At 36.2% G+C, this 22,562-nt stretch overlaps 1 protein-coding gene across 1 annotated transcript in view; it reads right to left on the bottom strand.

Moving 5' to 3' along the window:
* The window catches only part of SNTG2 (syntrophin, gamma 2), a 191,425-nt gene that overhangs the window by 133,094 nt on the left and 35,769 nt on the right, over window positions 1-22,562 (bottom strand). Inside the window, exon 2 of the mRNA XM_014956761.1 lies at window positions 7,941-8,078. Coding sequence (XP_014812247.1) covers window positions 7,941-8,078 — 138 coding nt within the window. The remainder of the gene's footprint in view (window positions 1-7,940; window positions 8,079-22,562) is intronic.

Here is a 22,562-nt window from a genome sequence, read left to right as displayed (position 1 = left end):
AAAACATACCATAATATGCAGACATCCTGCTGGCTGTTACATATCCAAAACCAACAAAAACCTATGTGGTGAACAAGGATATGTGAAATCCTTCAGAAAGTTCTCTCCTCAAATGGGGAGTTCCCACAATGAAGTTTTTCTCAGCTCACACCTCCACCTCCCCAGCCCTAGAGCTTCCTCATCAAAAATTGTTCTACATGTATTTAATGTTCTGCCATGTATGCAGATTTCCACTTCTGCTCACACTACTCTCACTTCGCACTGACCAGCAGCAAACTTCCACCTACCCAGTGGCTGCAGTCCACCTACTGGCCAAGTGCCTTTGTAGAAATGTGGATTTTAAACTATGGTAGCGGATGTTCTTGCCAAACTTATTTCCAGAATGGAATTCAAAGGAAACACCAGGCTGAGGAAAGGTAGTGTGGGCAGCACTCTAATGAGAGATGGTGCTGATTAATCACTGAGTCTAACAATACAGGCAACTACATGATAAGGCTAGAACCACATAGCCTTATATTGACACAAAAATATCATATGACATCATACAGCATGTCAGATGAGCTGCAGTGCCATCATCTAGGATGGGACATAGAGATTCCTTCTTCCAGTACATGGAAGTCAAAGAATACTTCACTACAAGCCAGAAAGCACTGAGTTTTGACCACCTACTACTGTTATACTACTTATATATGTCCCAGCCTTTATTAAAACTGAGTACACACAAGTCTTAAAAAAAAAAAAATCAGTGGAGCATGAGAAAAAATGTAAATGTCATAGAGTTAGCCACTTCAGTCAAACTGCATGTGCCACATTTCTGCATTAACAAGTCAGTAACACTGCCTCTCAGGAACTGTAACCACCAGCATCTTATAATTAACCAGGTAAACAACCAGAGAATGCACTGAAAAATAATGTAACAGCTTTTTCATAGAACTATATTTGGGATGGGTCGTCAATCAAAGAACCTTATTACAAGTAGGACTTGCTATATTGTTGGTTATGACATGTCTTATTTTCAGGAAAAGCTTTTCGCTCAAAAGGTGCCAGTGTAAACTTTAGTCCCAAGTCTGTGTAATTTTTAATAGACTGTTTTATACTCTTAGATATAGCTGCATTAGTTAAAAAGACAGTGTAACTTAGAAAGTGGAGCAAATTATGGAGATAATGAAAATATAAGTCAAGAAACCTCAAGAGAGAGAAGGAAAGACACGAATTAGTCCTCCATGGCATTAGGTGATGCCTCATTCTCCACTTCCATGAAAAGGAGATAACTGTAAAAAGGAACAGGTAGACAGAAAACAAAAGAATATTTTGAATGGGAAAGAGTTTTGAAACTGAACTTCTTGCATTGCACAGGATCTCGCCTCTTCCGCAAAAGACAGGAAGAATGCAGCTATAAAAATTAACCGAGGCACACCAGTCACGGTCAAGGCTTGTATAAAGACAAAGCAGATCCTGTCACATAGTAGCAAAAATCTGCAACAGCTGCAGAGAATCCTTACTAAATATGGAATGATATGTATTTTTATCAGTTTATCTTATTAATAACTATTTCTATTACTGTAGATTAAAGGGGGGGTTGGTTTTAAATTTGGGGGGGAGGGGGAGAGGGTGGGGCAGTGGGTTTTTTGATTGTGGGTTGGTATGGTTTTCTTTTTAGAGTAAAATTAAGTCATGCAATTGATTTTCAAAACCTGCTTACCTAAAGTAGTATTATACCAAAACCAGAACAAAATTGTTCTCACAGATCCACAAGAAATAAGAAGGATGAGAGGCAACACAACTTGCAGCAAAGGAAATTCCAATTGAGCATAACAACAGGAAATAACCTCAGGGTGACAGAATTTAAGCACTAGAAGAGGGTGCCAAGAGAGCTCCCAGCATCTCCATCCTTGGAGATGTTCTAAACATGAATGGACAAAGCCCTCAGCAACTTGTCCAAACTTGGGACCTATCCCGACTGTGAGCAGTGGGTTGAATTAAACGGCCTCATGAGGTGCCTTTCAGTCTGAGTTCTTACATGATCTATCCCAGTAAAGATGTCTGTGAAAAACCCAAGGTATTTTATTTTCTAGGATGCAATAATCATATTAAGTGTGTCTGAATGAAACATATTCAGTCTCAGTATGACTTCATAAGAATCCTCAGGAACTCCTCCACTGAGTGCTAAGATGCTTAATTTGGGACAGGAGCTTTCTTTGGCAAGTGATATGAGAGGACCCAGGACTTAGACTGTTCTCAAACTGACAATACGGATTAAGTCTATGCAGATCATCTATAAATATGGATTTCCAGAGTTACTAAAAACAGAAGTATCACCCAGCATCAAGATATGACTGCACTTTTTTCTTTTCCCATTAAAAATAAGCAGAACAATTTCAATTAAAAAGGCATCCTATAACAATCAATTATAGCTAAATCCTGCCAGAACACAGCTGTTCTTTGAGTAATTTCATTTGTATTCACTTTGCACAACTTTTAGCATGTTGGCTGATGTGAAGACGAAGATGAACAGTAGAGGTTGCATCTATCAATATTCCACATACCGTAACTGGAAAAGCTTATGCTTCCATTGCAGTCAGACATTTTGCCCTTAACTACTGAAGATTTTAAACTATTACTCAAGCTCTCACAATAGATCCAGTTGCAATTTACCAGTTCTGACAGTCTGTCATGGCTCCAGGTGGAATAGATTAATTTAAATTTCAATAAAGGACACATATATTTGTACATATGCCTGGTTTACCAGTGTTGTGTTGCCTTTCTTCTATCTTCTTTGTATGAATGCTTATCCTCAGCTGGACTCTTTCCACATTTCAGGGAGAGATTATTTTCCAATGATATCCATAGAGTCCTTTGAATTCTTTTGCTCTGTTACATTTATTAGCCTTTTTTTACTTGAACTACTTACTCTTTTTATCTTTTATAATAAAGGGTTTTTTGTCATGCTGATGAATACTCATATTTATTATTTATTTTGTGATACAGACTTCTAACTGTTCTCAAAGTGACAGCAACACAAGCTTATGATCTTTTATAATAAAGATCCTAAGGAATTACTTGATAGCTATCTTCTAAATATCTAGGTCAGCTTTCTAGAGCATGGAAAACAAATAACAAATGGTTAAATAATATATTTTCTCCATACAAATGATCTTAGTTTCAAGAGGAAGAGTCCTTCTTCATCACCTAACTTGATGTTTCCAAAAAGCCAAAATATTATTAGCTTTTTAAAAATAATTTTTGGACTAGATTACCACACCAGCGATAGTAGAACAGACACTAGGCAAACAGTAATATTAGTAGTTTTCTAGACAGTGATTTCCTTGGGTTAAAAAAACAACCCAAAGGCTTTAATGCAGATCCATTCTCTAAAGGTTTGCTAAAACAGCATTCTTCTTCGTCCTTATTAGCATCTGAGTTATAAAGAAAAAGTCATAGCAGTCTCAAGAGGGATTTAAACAGTACTTTAAGATACTGTTTCTGTTTTTTGAATCAACAAAACAACTAATCTTGCTATTTTTCTTTCCTGTTCACCTACCTTGCTTCACTCTTATAAAGTCCAGCTAAGACACGTCTTGTGAAGATGGACAATTGGGTACCCAAGACGGAGAGGGTTTTGTTATTCTAATTCTATTAGATTCACATAAACCTCTGAGGAGTTCTCTTCCAATCAAGATGCCAAGAGCCAACATTAGAAACCTCGAGCAAACCACAGTTTGCTCGACTACTGACCAAGTCAGAGAAAATTCAGCTCTGTGAGAAGGACTGATTTTGATAAAAAGCCAGATGCATTTCTTTTCTTTTTCTTGCTTTGCAAGTGGAATTAGCAGGGGGAAAAAGATAGAGAAATATAATACAAAGAAAAAATTGATTATGAAAAGAAGAGAGGCATAAAACCATGGGCTGACAACAGAAGGATAATATCAATATACATAGAAAAAAACCCAAGGAATATTAAGGTTGAGGCATTGTATGTAAAAAATTAATTTTAGCATGTGGAATGACAAAAAGTTAAAGCAAAATCATACCTTAATGAAGCATAAAGTTTAAAAATGAATGCCTCCCTATTTCTCTTTGACTGAAAATAGATCTATTCCTGTCTGTCATACAATTAATTCCTTTCTGTGAGTATTGTTAAACTGTAGATCTGGGGAGAAAAAAGATATCTTCTGTTAAAAGTACTTAGAAGGTAGTGAACAATGTCTATTTTTCAAGACATCATTTTTGTGAATACCTTTGTGCTTGACTTCTATGAGTGTACACCAATTCTGATGCACCCATACATTCTCCTTTTTCCTATGAATCTAAACACCGCAAACATAATACTGAGTCATGAAGACTTGCTTAGAACGCTTGGATTTGCCAAGTCTGAAGTTATGAAAGACATCTTGGTGGAAAGATTGCATGTTTAATCACATAAATACAAAATATATAAATATTACATATAATTACATTAAAAAAATATTTTTATACATGCAATAGTATATAATAAAACACTGGAAAAATGCTATTTCCCACAGTGGTTCCACTTTCAAAAGTATTTTCACAGATACTTAAAAGACATCATAGTCTACTACGAAAAATTTGAATACTAAAGAAAAGAAACAGTTGCCTTTATATTATTTCTTTTACACACATCTTGAATGTCACAAACTATGCTCTCATCTCTCATTACTCTACACCCAAGCCTAAGATAACAAGAACTAGTGAAATGGGCTGAACTGCTGTTACATTACAGAAAGCCAACTCTACAATTTCTCATCAAAGGTGAAGCTTCCTCAGCGCTTAAAAGTAGAACTTAAATGAATGGCAGATGGCAAAACGTGAAACAAGAATAGATCTAGATGATGGTGGTTAAAGGTATTTTATAGTGAGAGCCTTTTATCCTTGGAAATAATCTCTATTGCTGAAAGTTCAGCTCACACCAGCAGCACTAGCGATCACTGATGTCCGTGCCAGTCCTCCCTACAGCATTCAGAACTGGATGGGACCAGAAGAGCTAATTACACACTGCTTCAAATCCTGTCCTCAGCGCTCCTCAGGATCAAGGAAGGGGAGGCCGGATGAAAAGACACCCTACAAAAGCTGTCCCACAGAACTGGCTGGAGAACTAAGTATTACCACAGGTAGATAACTTTCTTTTTCAGTATTTTTCCATTCACATATCATACCTAAAAAAAAAAGTTACTCTAAAAACAAAGGGTTTTTTCCCCTCTCATACATGTTTGAGGTGACTACAGAAAGAAGGCAAATGACTTATTTCTATTTTTGTTGCAAAGGAACTAGTTTGATAAATACAGATTGTGTGTAAAATACAGATTAACCATGAATACCTGGGAAAGAAAAAGTACAAAAAGAAGAGAATAAATCAGTAAGGCAACGTGATTGTTTATGACTGCTATAGAATTGACTTTCAGGTTACAACTTTCTATTAATATTTTGAATCATACAGCACAGGGATGAAAATTATTTTCTTGAACCACTTGAAAAGTAAAGCATTTATCTCTTTGGAATTCATCTTGTATAGCTGTAAACGTAGAACTTGAGAATTACCAAAACCAGTGCTAGAAAACTACCAGCTATTTCAGCCTGATTTCTAATTCTGTTTTTGAAGTCCTATACACTAGCAATTTATATACTGTAAAAAAATAGAGTGTTCATCTTCACGTTACACTCAACTGGCCTTTATATCAAATGACAGTGTTCCAAAAGTTTCTATTTGGTTCACAGTATAATATAGAAAACACAAGCATTGCCTTATTTTAACCACAGTTTAGTCCATTTTTCTCATTAGAGTTTAACAACAGAAGACCAAGATAACACTTTCAGAAAGGGACATTTTGGGGAGATCTTGCAAGGGACATGGAATAACAACAGACCAGAGCCTTAAAATGTAGCTTTCAGAGCCTTCAGCAAGAAAACTTAAGGAAAATCCTGGAAAACATTGTTAATGTTATCTCCTTAAAGGTCAGCTTGGAGGACTGCCCATGCTGTCTATCAAAAGAATAAAGAGGGAAGAAATCTCTTCTAAATGGATTTTTTACAGTACTTTGCAACTCAAACCGAAAGTAAGATCTGAATTATATTTGAAATTCTCTGTTACACATTAACAGTACTTTTATATCCTGGAAAACTGTCTCCGTTGTAACGTAGTCCCAGGAGTCACCCAAGTGACTCCTCTTTCACCCTCGAAGCAAAGAAGTTTTTCCTCGTCTTGAAAGGGAATTTTCTGTGTTCCACCTTGGGTCCACTGCCCCTTGTCGTGACACTGGGCATCCCTAAAAAGAGTTCAGCCCCATCCTCTTGGCACCCACTCTTTAGATACTTATAAGCACTGATGACATCCCCTCTTAGTCTTCTTGTCTCCAGGCTAAATGGACCCAGCTTTCTCAATTTTAATATCTGTGGTTAAAAGCTGCAACTTTTCATGCTTCTCAGTGAAGTAGAAAGTATATGCAAGCTGATGATTTTTGTCCGAGGATTATATTTATTTCAACAAACCAACAGTAATGGGCCGCGCCTTTCACTTCACTGAGTGGCCTCCCACTCATTGCCAACTGATGCAACAGTTTGGAACATTTTTACAAGCAAGTCATGTTCCACTGAGTTGCACAGACAAGTTTTTAAAACAGTACATAACGTTCCTAACGCCTAAAAGCTATTTCAAATTATTTTTTGTGTGATATTAAACAATCTATATAAATATTTTCTATGGCAGAAGTGAAACATATTTTTGTGTTATATAGGCAGACTTTCTCTCTGAGACACACTCATATAAGTATATTTAGATTAGATATCAGAAAGAAATTCTTTACTGTGAAGGTGGCGAGGCACTGGAACAGGTTGCCCAGAGAAGTTGTGGATGCCCCACCTCTGGAAATGTTCAAGGCCAGGCTGGATGGGGCTTTGAGTAATGTGGTCTAGTGGGAGGTGTCCCTGCCCACGGCAGGGGGGTTGGAACTAGGTGATCGTTAAGGTCCCTTCCAACTCTAACCATTCTATGATTCTATGTATATACAGATACTCACTACATAGTCTTAGGCTCCTAGTTGTCAGCAGAGTATTACAAACTCACTTGATGTCCCCTAGTGCCAAATTTTATGTTTGCAAGAGATGTGCAATACAGCAAGCAGACAGAAAGGCTCCCCCTTGGCTCTCTCTGGGGAGGCTGCCATGAATTGTTCAGTCTAGCAAATACCAGCACAACTTATTAATTTATTTTACTCAGTAAAACTTGGGATACCTACACTTAGTTTTAAGAGGAACACTGTTTATATAAGAAAATAAAATACACCATGCCCATAATCTAGATACCACTGCTATACTGGTTATGCAAAATGTCACCCGTTTTTCTAGTGACATTACTAAACAGCAATAGAGAAGATTCCTCTATAGTTTAGGGCATCACGTTTTGAAAAGCAGCATAACTGAATTTTGGATAACAAAAGCACCACATTCATGCTGGCATTGATTAAGCCCCATCTGTGCCTGAAGAGAATTAAAGTGAAATAAGTGTCTGTCAAGTGTTCTCTCAGCCAGCTCTATGCCCTTGAACAGACATCCTGTCAATACTTGATATACAAATAAAGAAAACTCTGGTGCATTAGTTTCCTTTTAAAATGCTTTCAATGGGAAGTATTTTTTTTTCCTTCATTTAATGGCCTAACAACATTTGGTGGAAGAATGCTGTGATCTCAGTATTTATATATATTTTCTCATCTGTTAAGGTTATATATGTCAGAATAAAGGACATATAGGACAGGCCAAACAAAAAGTTTTTATATGCAAGAATGCAAAATGCACAAAAAACCCCAACAACTGATAATTACATGCATTTCTATTACCCAAAAATCTCTTGCACTCCAATACCATAAACTGATCTCTGCAGAAGACATTAAAGTGCACAGTCGAAAGCACAGAGATATAGAAGCACTTACATTTGCACTGTGATCACTTCCACTAACACAGACGACATCTTGTTTTTGAATTGTTAATACCTCTTTTGTAAGCTTTAGTCGGATGTCATAAGCATTTTCGGACACTTCATCATACGACAATGCAATACTAGTTTTAGTCTGTGAAAGCAAGGCACAGAAACAAAATTTAAGAATAAGAACATTTCATAATGATAAATACCAACTCCATCCTATTCAATACATAAAATGCATATAAATGTGCATAGTGGAAAACTGATCCACTTTTCAGGCTTCAAATTGATTAGATATAAAAAGCCTCTTCTGTATGTACAACACGGGCTAAATGGTCTCTGAAGTAGACATTAATATGTAAAAAAAATAATATCTATATAAAGAAATCAAACTGTATTGTACCGTTGCAGAAAGGAGTGTTGCCATTGAATGATGTCCCATTTATTTTTAATTGCTCGATTTATTATGAAACTGCACTAGAAGCAGATAGGTATGTATAAATGTATGTGGACTCATTTCCCAGTTTCAGCATGGAGAAATGCAGTATCGCTCCTGACTCTGTTCCTTCCACTCTGTCAGAAAAACACCTGTACCTGTTGTAAACACTGCCTTTAAGATAGAAAATTCTATCTATACTATGTTTTCACATTGTAAAACACAAATAAACACAGGTGTTAGTTTCTATTTGTTGATTTCTGAAGTTACATCATCACTGCACTAATAACTAGTAAACTCAATCGGATAATCAAGTATTTTGGTATAAACGATGTTTTCTCCATAAGCAGTAGAAAGAAATTCCATTTTTATTTCTGGTTTATTTACCCATGCACAAATTTTCCACTAACATTCAAATATTTCCTTAAACAAAAATAGTGGAATTAGGACTGCTTTTAGGTATTGGTTAAAATAAGCTGACTAATGCAATTTCAGTGCCTTACAGTCATTGTACAAAAGAGAAAGCAAAGCACCTGTTCTGAAATGATAATCATATTTAAAAGTAATAATATATTTTTTTAAAAAAGTAATAATATTTTTTTTAATTTAAAAGTAATAATATTTGTTTATTATTTTATAATGTGTATTATAATATCATCACAACACTGCACTTGCCTCCATGGAAGTGAAGAATAATCAAGCATAACTTAGGGTTTAGGTGCAGCGTTTGTTTTTAAAAGAGCATTTAAAATCAAGTTGTTAATCTGTTTTGTTAAATAATACACTGTATAAAGAACAGGTAATGGAATTAAAGAAGAAACATATTGTGTGCACTAAACAAATGCTCAAGGGATTTTAAAATAAAATCAAACATGAAACATTATCTTCATAATTATATTTTCATTTCCATAAAATTAGGGAGAAAGTTCTGTAGCGATTGTCAGTAAAACCTTTATTTTTATTTTAAAAATAAAGGCAGTTATCAGTTTAAGGCACTTAAATCTAAAGGTAGTGTAGCTCTAAGCAGCGACTGAGTGTCAAAGCCTCCCTTAGAGCAGGAATGGAAAATGCAGCCTAGAGAGCAATTCCATTTGGCCTTAAGTATAGAGACAGAAGTTGTTCATCAGTTGAATTGCTCATGAGGTTCTGCTGTCCCTGGCCTCAAAGCAGTGGTCCCCATGCAGGCCACTGCTGACACTCAAGACACTTTGAGGTATCTAAGACCTCCACACGTGTAAGGCTGACACAGACTTTTTAGGACATCCAGGTCCTTCTGCAGCTGGAGGCGAGACCAGATTTCCATGATTATAATGGGATGCAGACACTGGCCATGCCAGCAGACATTCGCATGTAGCTATCTTCAGCTTGACATGGATCTCACCGAAGATCTACAGTGTAGAAATCCACATCTAAGATAGCTGTTTAGATTCTATCATGCCAGAAATGAGCAACAGACACCTCTGAAGCCCAATTTACCTGACATCTTCTAGGCATCCATCTAGAAGGGAAAAAATTGTATCATAGCTCTCTACTTTGACTTAATAAATATAAGTAACAACTCAGGAACGCACATCTATTTCCAGGTAGATAAATCTTGTCCTTAGTGTTTTCTGGGAATGTCTAAGGGAAACAGAGCTCAGTAGGGGCCTTAATCATTCTCACTTGTTTGGAAACCAACATTTCTTCACTTTCCCAAGGTTTTGAAATTTTTTATATTTCCAGAATGTGTAAATGTACACAGTACAATTTTGTGAATGACAATGTATGAAAACCATGCCAGCACCATCTGCTTAAAAGCCATGCTGCATAACAGCAAGTATTTTCAAAGAGCAGAGCTGCCCTGAGAAACCAACCCCTCTCCTGCTTTTGCACAACCTCCGAAGAGCAGCATCGCCATCCCACCTGCGCTGGCAACCGCTGTCGCTTTTGTTGATGTACCAGACTATACCTGACAGAAACATCAAGAGAACAGAGCTCTAGAGAGCAGCCTAAAACCCAGAACATTTCTCTGGCTGGTAATCGTTACATACGTTTAGGAGTAACACAATGAAAAAAACCCCAAACTTCCATTTGTAACAGACGATCAAGTAAGGAATGAAATATGTAGACTGACCGATTAAATAGCATAGCATTTCCCATCACACTACTTAAACTGAAAGTCTCACTGAAGCTCATCTATTCCTATTAAAATCCAATACCTACCTCACATTCCATCTAACTGCTGATGTGATCCAAGATGACATGCAGCAATACCTTATTTGCTTTCAGAATCAGTAAGATTAATCTAGATTTCTCTCAGCCTTTCAAGTTGGATTTTTTCAGACTCCTATAAATGATTTTGAATCAGAGTTCAGCACATTCTCTTGTTCTCTAGTTGTGTTAAAGAGACGGCATACATAAGTCCAGCAGACAAATCCCAGCCCAGACAAAGTGCTTCTTCAAACAAAGATCTTTTAATGGGAACTTAGATGTGTATCCAGCATGTTAACTATGCTATGTTCATCTTGATTTCTCATTTAAGAGCTGTCTATACACTAACCATTCTAATAGCTGGTATCAGAAAGTTAGGACTGAAAAGTAGAAATAACTTCCTAAAATGATGTAGTAATGTTAGAGATCACATACCAAATATATATGTATCTTGTAATTAAAAAAAAATGGGGAAGTGCACAGGGACTTGCATCTCAACAGAATTTAAGTGCTTGCAATGAGACGTAGGGGAATATAAATTTAAATTCACTTGGGCAGATGAGGAAATCAAATGTTGATTTTCACATCTCTGACATTTTTCTAAACACTGGCCTCAGGAAAAGGGGCAAATGGTGTGTGCATGTGCACGTCCACATATGTGACAGCAGGAAAAGAAAAAGAGATCAGATCAGAGTAGCTGTGACTTTTAAGAAAGCTTAGTCACTGCTCTGTTTCTGAAAGAAAAAACCAAACCACTGAAACCTACTTTCCCAAACAAGCTCAAAAACTGTCAATACCACACAGACGAAAACATCACTCTCTAGAGGGAACTACAATTGCAGATGAGTCCTTTTATCAGTTTTGTTGTTGACTATTTAAGGCAGGTCCCTAGCCACTGTACTTGCTTTAAAGCGCTCCCCGTTCAGCATAATATTTTGAGACCCTACCCAAAATATCGTAACTCTTTCAATACACTGTATCTGCAGCCCAAAGCTCACAGCTGCAAATTCTGTCTCTCTAAGCCAAACTTTGGTCTTACTAGCATAAAATACTCATCTTCACTGCTGTAAGTTTTATTTTGAAAAAGCTTGCAAAAAAAAAAAAAAAAGGTAGAGCTTAAAAGCAGTGGTGAGGTGTACTAGGTTTACTATAGAAGCTATTTATTTGTTTATGTCCATTCGTTTCTTAAATGCAATAAAGCCGTATTTGTCAGGCTTTTCATGCTAGTAACTGTTTGAAGACAAGCAGAAAATGTTCAAGACATTTACCTAGATGATTAGAAAATTCATATGAGAATCATATTAAATTCATACAAGATATTTGTATGCATTCAGCGCAGATGTCAGAGCACACCCACTGCAGTGCTGCTACTTTGACTTGAACTGTGATGTTTTCATTAACTCCAGACCTCTCTTGTTTCCTCTACCTAAGTGTATTTTAGCAATTGTGATCATGATTGTTGCCACCTAAATGCAGTATTAGTGTCTTAAGACACTTATAAAAATGGATCATTTGGAGCTTCCCCTACTTTATCTAAAAAATCCTCTGCATTGAGTTACATTGGTCCTCCAGCAGCAATAACCATTTGCTGGTCTTCATCCTTAATGTATATATCCATAGCTTCAATGACATGGCAGTTCAATTTTTAAATGCTAAAATGCATTTATAAATGACCTTTCTTCATTTGTAAATAAAATTCTTTAAGCACTATATTTGAACTTTATTTCTAGCTGAAATTCCACATTATATTTCCAGACAAATATTTTATCAGCACTATTCACACCACAGAGGTCTAGTGATAAAATTCTCTAATCAGATTTGAATTTTTTTTTCATGAAAACAACTCTATAGAAATTCTGTATCTGTGGTATAGTGATGGTTGGAACATTTGGCTGAAGAAACATGAGAATCAGATTCACTGATTTTTATCCTACATCACTTCAGATTAGACAGAAAGAGAACTCCAGGACGTCCTGCACTGTCAATGCTCTGACCAGTAAGTTAAAGCAAGCTCAAGTTTAGTCACTCTCTGACAACCGGTTTGATATATTTTCTACACCACACCTTCTATAATGATCAAAAGACAAAGGCATTTTCTCAGAGAAGGACAGAACTCAAATTAAAAATAGCCTTGACTAACATAAAAAAAAAATGAAAATGGGACGAATTGTAACAGGAAAAAAAAAAGTACGGTGTGACACTAGAAAGAACAGTCACTTGTATGGAAGAAGAAAAGCTTTTCTTCACCATTTCTAAAGGAAAGAAAGCAGGTAGGTAGCAGTGAGGACTGAAAACAAAACATTGGCAACAGTATCTTCTTGTTGTGATAAAGGCAAGCAGATATTTCGACTGCTCTCCTCCAGGCTCTTTCCTACTGATTTGCCTTTTCTCACTCTCACAAGACAATGCCCAAAAGCAAATGCAGTTCTACAGCTGGGTAACAGAGAAGTTTCCTTAAACATTGATGAATGTGAGTAACAATCCATCACCAGTGTTGCATTTAATACATCCCAGTATATTGTTTCTTTTTATACAGTATTATGTCAGTATTGACTCATGAATACACTACATAGAAGAGGTAATAAACTGAGAAGGGTTACATGAAATAAAAAAAAAAAAAATCAGAAATCTGGAAAATGGGACCTATAAGTAATTCAGCACAAATTCAGGTCATTTAGTTTAACAACACAAGGCAAGGGCATAATGACAGTTTTAAGTACTTCAAAATCTATTGCAAAGACAAATGGAACAATCAGATCAGAAAATAATTCCAAAATCTCCTCCTTTTAACATATTCCAGCTATAAGGAAACTTAAGTCCTTGAACAGATTGCTGGGACAGATTGTGGACATCCACCCCGAAGGGATTCTGAGAGGAAACTAAACAAACATCTGTCCAAATGGTACAGGTACTAATCCTCTCATAGGGCAAAGTCCCAGACAAGACCATTGCTTTCATATCTTATTTGTCTCTAATGCTAATAAGAAGTCATGTAATTCTGAGTGAGTATGACTCAATCCCTGCATCCAGGAGAAAGCATGAGTGGCTGTACAAGGACACCTGCACCAAAAAACTTGCAACTGCAAACTTTGAGACCTGAAGTTTCTCATTTAGGGACCTTAACAATGAATGAGTGACATTCACAATCAAATTTGTTAATAATCATAATTTTTATAGCACTTAATCTGAAGGAGGACTGTGCTCTAAGAAGAACTGTACCTTTGTCTTTCATGACCAGAAGGTAAACCCAGGCTTAAGGGGCATTGAGTGAGAACACAAACCACTACCCTTAGCCTGAGCATCCAAGCAGTTGTCCATCCAACAATCTAGACTGAGGCGATAGCAATAGTGTAACAACTAACAGGTACATTTATTTCCTTGTCCCAAAATAATAAGAACACTGATAATAATGTAAATTAAAAATCTACATTTTTTTGTTTGCTTTGACAGACGAATGCATAATGAACGAAATCTAATCTAACTAAAAAAAGATTAGAAAAAAAATCATTATCACTGCTGGTAGTCACTACATTTACTACAGGTAAGTGTTAGAAGATGCTGTAGAAAGTATTTGGATCAGACACCTTTCTGCTCTAAAGCACTACCGCCCACCATCACCAGTATCAAAACCATCCAGTTTCCACGTAGAGAAGGATGTGGCAATGCTACTACATCCATTAGGCCCAACAGTCCTGCTTACCCCATCTCAGAGCCAAAGGGCCAGGACTATGGTGGACCCACCTACAGCCACGGCAAGGGCCACAACCCTCACTTCACGCCCTCCACATGCACGCAGACATGTAGCCCACCACCAGCTGCCTCCGCCTCCCTTCCCAACAAGGAGAACCACCACAGCGGGGACGCCAACACCAACATCTCGCTGCACTATTGCAGCTGATGAAACTTGTGGCTGCCCCAGTAGTCCAGACCTTCAGCTTTCATCTGCCTTTGGAGGGCAGTATTTTAAAGTAGCTTGAAGGGAAATATGTCAAATTAAAGCAAAAAGCAAGTTAAGTCTGAATTTCATTCCAGTTGGAAAGGAACTGTCAATGTTAATTTTTAACAGTGGCTTATTTTCAATATTGCAAAGTCAACAAAAAAACACATTTAATCTAGGACAATATACAGCCAGACTTAATAGCTGCCTAACTTTTAAGATGTACTTGGAACACACTCATCTTCTTTCAGCTCCTGTTTAAAACAAGTGAACACTGAAGCCAAACTCACAAAGAATTAAGCAAAAAACACCCAGCTGCTTTGTAAACTCAATGAGTGAACAGCTAGTAAAATTACTTATTTTACTATTTTTAAATTCTCTTGAGCATTTCAAGATTGATATTACATTATGCATTTTTATTAGAGCTGTAACCCCATTTCGTAGTTTCTTAGACTCCACAATCACTGTTCTCAATTAGTCAGGAAGATCACGAACTTCTAATGACCCATTTTGAAGAGGTGACTCCCATTCACAACAAAGCCCATGGAATACATGTGACGGACATCAGTGATTCCAGGATAGGTCAATTAAGACTAAAGATACTGAATTACAATATATTTTAAGTTTTTAGTGTAATACACGATAAGACTCAGCATCAGAAATAAAGATGGTCAAGAACAGATATTTATAACATTTGAGTGCATTTTTCACAAAAGCACAGATTGTATCTGGGATATGCACCTTGGAAATTACTGTTTTCCTAAAAATTGCTCTTACTTCTTTTTATATGTCTGCATTTATTAGTGACAATATTATGGATTAACATTTCACTCCAAAAATTTGTAAAAGATATTAGCATCACAAGCTTTTAGAAGACTTTAACTGCAGTGTGACAATATCACTTTCTAGCAATTCAGAACAGAGTTTTTCCTAAATATTTAAGTGGCATATAGCAATCTACAGGACAGAATATTAACTCAAGGTTAACGGAAGTTTGAAAAGATGCTCTCAAAATGCAAAATTTAAAAATCTATTTTGTTGCTTACGTCACAGCCTGTCCACCAAAAGCTCTTTTAAAATAGCCTTAGGGGCAGATCATTGGATTTTCTGCTCATGACATTAGCCTTGCAAGAAAAGCGATTAACAGCTGGCTCTCAATCTGTGTGATCTTAATCATTAGAAAGTAAGCAGCAATGTCTTGTTTAATTACTGCAAGCACAGTGTGTCATGAGCTAATTAGATATGATTGATTATTGTCATCCTCATGCACCTCTCAGACCATCAGACACAAATATTTGAATCCTGTAACGCATCTTTGGAAAAATGAACTTTCAGAACGTCACACTGAATTAAGTGCCTGCTTAAAAATTCTAATCAATGCTAAATAATAGTGCCACTTAGTTGAATATGTTATAATACAGACTCTATCCCAGGAAACAGCCAAGGCACAAACTACTACAAAAATTGCCTCCTTTTATTTTGATTTAGATAATATCTTTAAGTAAATTGCTTCCTTATTACTGCACCTCGTTTTTCAGGCAACTGGACAGTAGCACAGAATTAAACAGCCTAATGTAAAGGTGCTCCTAGACTTATAGCAGGTTCATACCAGTTAAACAAGAAAGCACAAATTTCACAGTTCAAACTAAACCACTTAGCAACAGACAAAAAAGACCACAAGAACATACTTTTTGGAGATTACTTAAGAAATAGCCAAGAGATTCTCAAAAAATTAATGTGCTAGTTTCTATTACTGGTACCATGCAGCTTACCCTTGTAGAATTTCAGCTGATTAGTAAGTATTCCTGTTGATATATCAAAAGGTGAATGAAAAACTGGGAGTGATAATTAAAAGCGACCCACCCATTTTCTTAATCTAGAATAGCAAAGTACGGTTAATATAAAAGCATCATGCTGTCTTGTAACAGAATAGCAGGTTTTGATTCATCCCACTCTTGCTATGCTTCCCCTTTACGCCAATACAACTCCGCCACATTCATTCTTTTCCAAGCTTTTGCACAAAACTGGGGGGTTTTTTCTATTTTATTAAACCGTGTTGTTCTGCCAAACCTCAGTAAGCAAAGCCATATCTAACTGCTTAATTATTGAATAAGGTGGGTGTAAATATTTATAGCTTCTTTCTAAATTTAAAGTGGAAAATTACATCCTATGGTTTCATCACCCTAATGCGAATTCTGCAAGGGCAAAGAAATCCGTATCAATATCGTAGTAAGTAGTTTCTAGTGCTAGTGGACATAGCAAGATTGAAGCAAAGATCAATCACAGTCACACAACAGGATTTAATATAGAGTTCCTAAGCATTAAATTACGTCTAGGGAAAAACAAACAAAATACAAAAAGAGCCCCCACAACCTTTACTTACATCTACTTAAAACAGTTATTGTTCTTACAGGCAGTTGCTCAGACAGACCCAGAGGTTGGAAGTAAAAATTCTTTTAGCCATGCATTTGTCTGCTAGCTTGGAAAGAAATGACACAGTCCCATTTCATGCTTCATCCAAAGACTTAATGGCATGTTTAAGTCTGACCTCTGTTAAGCCATCTTCTAGTCTTGGCTGCATTCTCAAACATAATTCTGATAATCAGTTACTTTCTAATACTTTCTGTACTTAACGAACAGAACTCTCCTGAATCACACCAAACGCTGGGTATGGGGGATAACTTATCAACAAGAAAACATGCATTTAATCACTGAAATTAATAAAGAAAAATGAAATTTAGAGGCATTATAGAGGAGAAAAGCATAAGTTATATAACAAGTAGTGGAATTGGCAGAGAATGGTCAAGTAAGACAGGAGCCAGGCAGGATGATGGTAAGGTTTCTAAGGAGTTATACTTCAGATGGCAATCTTATATTCAAAAGCAAAATCAGAGCAGCTGCTAGACAGTCACTACTAGAAGGTGAAGAAGAGTCTCATTTATAAACTGATTGCATGTCATGCCACAACAAGAGATGAAACAGTCTGTTTACAACTAAATTGAGAAAACAAGATGTCCTGTAACAAGAATACATTCCCAAAAAACATCTATATTTACACGCTGTTCCTAAGGGAGATTAAGAATAACATCAATAGAAAAAAAAATCCTAAAGGTATACGTACATACAAATTTTGTATATAGTATATTAAACTTTATAAAAAATGTACTTTTTAAAATGGATATACAAGATTTCAACCAATTAGTTTGAGCTTGCTGGGACTTCTCCACAGTACTTACTGAATCTATTAAATAATCATATCAGTTAGTGGTAAGCACACAGAGACAGCCTAGTCTCAGCTGAATCTTCTGCAACATGAAAGCCTTTAAACAAGCAACTATTATATTAAACCAATGTTAAATGTAAGTCACTTCCATAACCTTTTAGAATCAAGTCTGAACTGAAAAGTATTACCGAGAATCGGTAAGATAGAAACGAAAGAAAACTGACGAAAAAAATGAAAAGAAGGCAATTTTTAAAATCATGTTTAAAGAGAAAGAGTAGCTGCCCATGAACAAACACATCTATCTTTTGCAGTAATGATCACCACAGGTTCTAGACCATAAAAGAATTTGACATATTAACTCTGCTCATGTGAAAATAGAAACAGAATTTACAAAAACACTGTACTTATCAGGAGTCCTATCCAAAACAATCGAAAGCACAGGTAAATAAGAAGCCCATGAAACACGTGGTTTCAGGCAAACAGGATCCTGCCGGAGGTTAACCACTGCTGCTCCTACTGTCAGAAGATTCACTGGGATGACCATTAGTGTAAACTGCGCCATCGCTTCCTACTACTTCCTGCTCAACATATGCCAGCACACAGGAGGATTAGCCCCCATAAGGACCACTGTTACAGCTGATCATCGATTATTTAACCCTATTTAATCCTGCCCAACTGTACTATTTACGCATGTGTGATTTACACCCCTTTTACATACTTTCTATTACCCCTTCTCTGCACAGCAGACAAACAATGTACTTTTCTACATGAATGTTAAGAGGTGAAACAGTGAGAATATTACAGTTATGGCCTTTCTGTAAACATCTAATTCCATTTTGACTCACTGGTTTCGGACCTAACCATTCCTACAACTAAAAACTTGTGGTTTTTTATGCAATGCCTTTGCACATAAGGCACTGCACGAAAAGATTTTCTGGTTTGCATATAAGGATTTTTTGATTAGAAGGGGCAGTACAGGGCACCTCCCCTGTTCCTGCTTAGGTTTTCTTCATTTCATAAATGTCAAAGGCTTACTTTAGCCTTTGTTACCCTCCTTTGATTATTGTGCTAAAGGGATACACATTTTCTGTATTCAGATTATTCACACTGATGTTAATGGGCCATTAAAGATCCTGGAAGTAATCTTAAATAATCTCTCTCCTTTCCTTGTACCTGAAACTAAGCTATTGTTTTCCTCTTATAAAAGAAAAACAGCATTCTAACACAAAAGCTCCAAAATATCCTAGGGATTTAGTTTTACTCCAACAAAGTTGAAGTCAATTGAAAATTCTCAGTCAAGTCAGGCTTTCATTGTAAAAATGTACGCATTACAGTTTAAATTTTGTCACAAATGTTGACAGCTTTTCAAGTTGTAATGTTCATAGCATAATTATTACCCTAACTATAAAAAAAAAATCATGCAGAAGGACATCTTTCAGAATTCTGCAGATTTTTAGGTGAAATCCATCTGAACCACTTTGTCAACTCATATTGAGACCACAAACTTTGCTGGTTTTCATACCTCATTACCAATTCCTTCAAGTTCCTGAACAAGTAAAAAGTACTCTAATTATAAACATATGCAACTTCATAATTTAGAAATGAAAATTACATTAAAAAAAATATAAGTTGCACCATTTTAAATATGACTATTTTCAAGACAATCTCTGAATACCAATGGCCTAATTAAATACTAAATACTTCAGGTTACAATATTAAAAATATTTCCTAAAAAAGAACGAAGAAACAATCACACAGAAAAGTAGCTTTAGTAATTGTGTAAAAAAAAAAAAAGGGTGAAAACAGAATATAAAAATGAAAACTATACCAGACAGTTAACAAAACTTTAAAAAAGCTATGATATAGGCTATATTTCTGTAGAGATGTTCCAAGCAAAGTTATGAAAGAGAAACGAAAAAAAAAACCCACCACAACAGCAATGAATGTATTGATATTAGTCGTCCTACTGTTTCAGTAAAAGAGAATATCACATTTCCAATACATGCATATACAAACACGTATCTATTATTTTTTTTTCCACAAAACTATACACATATATGGGATATACATCAGATAAAGCAGTTAAGCTTTATACAACCTTGTTAGGTGTCATGGTTTGGGCCAGACCAGCCACAGAAACAAACTAGAGATGCTCTCACCAACTTCTCTCTCCAAGGAGAGGAGGGAGAGAGAGAGAGTTAGGAGTTTAAGAAAAAAAAAACTAAACTACTTTAATGAAAATATTAATAATAAAAAAATAAAATAATGAGATACATACAATATATACAAAACCAGCATCAAGCTCCCAGGATGATGATCACATCATTGGCAGGCACTGGGGAAAGTCCTAGGCTAGACTCAGCAACAGATGGGAGCCAGATTCAAGAATGCACAGATGGGGATCAAAGGCAGACAAACAAACAGAGTCCTCCTTGGATGCTGGCCAAGAAAGAGACCTGATCCTTTGATCCCTCAACTTTTATACTGATCACGATGCGGGTGGGATGGAATACCCTGCTGGTCAGTAATGGGTCACCTGTCCTGTCCACTCCTCCCTGCAGGTGTGACCCCTCTGTGCTTTTCCGCTCCCAACCCTCCCAATGGGGCAAATAACAAATTTAACTGACCCTGGTTATTATAGCAATAAGTATAAGCAAAAGCCTCTCTGCATACCATTCCTTGGCATAAATTATACACAATCAGGTGATCTTACTCTGGGAATGGACTATACTCTTAAGAATATGCCATTAATTTCTGAAAGTTCAGTTAGTTAGAAGAGGCTTAGTTAAAAAGTAAAATTACTGAACATAAAATTGGTTCTGTTTTACCTCAAACCAGGACACTAGGATAGCAAATAAGATTAGCTCTTATAAGATGCTGAGTTGCACAGAACAGTTTACCCGGTTGAAAATGTTGTCCACTGACAGCACCATAATGCTATGACTAGATTAGGTCAGTCACTTCAGCTCTTCATGCAGGGACCTTTGTCTAACTTCACATGAGGATAGCAATTCTTATATTTGATATCAGTCCTGTGGACTTATGCAATTTTTTTTTTTTTAAGTGTTCTGTTTCAATTTCCATATTCTTACATGACAGCAATACATACATTACAGAATTTTTAAAAATTATTTTGAAAATACTAAAAACTATTCCAATTATGGTATCACTAATTTTTTAAATTATTTCTAAAAGCCACTTAGAAATTCATAAATTGCCTGCCAGTCTGTAAGCAAAAGGCAAATTTTCCTCCATGTTATACTACTGAAAAATTACTACTGCAGAATTCTTGATTTCTTCCAAGGATCATAACATTGACTCCCATCATACAGAAGATAATGAATATGATCAATAATTGGCCCTTTCTGAAATGGCTCAATCTATGCTCCTATGAGCATAAACCAACTGGCAAAACAGGAGCTTGAATGGTCTTTTTTACACTGAGTAATAGTTAGGACTGTCAGGTAAAATGAAGCATACAGCAGCTGAGAATAGGATATTACTCAATTAAGAGGGGATTGGACCCAACAGTCAAATCCTGGAAGATTCTGGTAGAGCCTTAGTTTGCGCTAAGCAGCCTCTTACTGACCATTCCCCTACTTCATTGCCAGGAAGAGAACACTCTAGACAACACAGATTTTTCATATATAACATATAATATTAAGTTAATAAAAGAGTACTTTTGGGAGTCAGGTAACAGAAACCTGTTCAAGTTAACTTAGTGTAAAATTCTGAAATAAAACTGCAAAGAACATGAAAGAGACTCAGACTGACCAGTTGCTCTGACATACTAACAAAAACTGGTAAATCCATTCTGTTTTTCAACCAGGTGTCTCTCTATAATGAGCACAGAATATATGCAACCAAGCCCTGTGGAATAAGGGTATTCTCTGCCCCATTCAAAGTCAGGTTTTGGGAACTCTGGCTTGAGGGAGAACTTAGAACAGCTTATTTACTGTTAAGCAGCAGCTTTAAAAGAGATGACAGATAAAGTTGCAGGTTCCCAGGCTATAAAGAGGCACCAAAATGGCACTAAAAGTGTCAGTGGCATCTACTTGATGAACTCGTTGCCCATCTGACAGACATTTATTTACACTTTTTTTTTAAAAGGGCTTTCAGCATAAATGAGTATTTGAATTAAAGTGGGAACTGTGATAAGAGAAATTATTAAAAAGATCCAGGAACATTTTCCTAAGTATATATCTTATAAAATGCAGTCCTTAGTTAAGTAAGACTATTGAACTGCGGTTACAAAATTACTTTTTCATTTTCCATTGTATATGTCCAACATCTTAGGACTGGAACAGTTAATGGTTTGTGAACAGCTTCAGTGCCTTTTTCCCTCTAAAGCAGCATGTAAAAAAAAAATCTTTTTACATTATGAAGGTGGAAAAGGGATTACTAATCATCCTGCTAAGTGAATTTACTGATTGTACATTGTACAACACAACTAGAATCTAAATTATGCACCAGAAGCCCCTGTTCTGTCTGTACAGAAACTATGCACATAATATGTACATTGGACAACTTACATTACATTACGTAGCCCAAAATCATCACATCAAATTCTAGGACTTTGCTGAAACCGCTAACAGAAGATATTATACTAACCTCCCTGAGAATTCAGCTAACAAAGATAGTTATCTCCAAAGGAATTGGAGATTAACCATCCTCTAAAGCTGGTTCTCATTCAGGTAGACAGATCACAAACCAATAACCCAACTGAGAAAAGCTGTAATAGAAATTTTGGGTAAACTCTCCCCAAACAGTAAAGAGTTCAACTTCAGGGAAGTTCTTTATTTAAATGAGCTATTATTTATTAAATAGCTCAATTAAATAGCTATTA

The sequence above is a fragment of the Calidris pugnax genome, unplaced genomic scaffold (genome assembly GCF_001431845.1).
Source record: "Calidris pugnax isolate Ruff unplaced genomic scaffold, ASM143184v1 scaffold171, whole genome shotgun sequence".
In the NCBI taxonomy this organism is placed as follows: Eukaryota; Metazoa; Chordata; class Aves; order Charadriiformes; family Scolopacidae; genus Calidris; species Calidris pugnax.
This window is presented reverse-complemented; position numbering and strand designations above follow the sequence as displayed.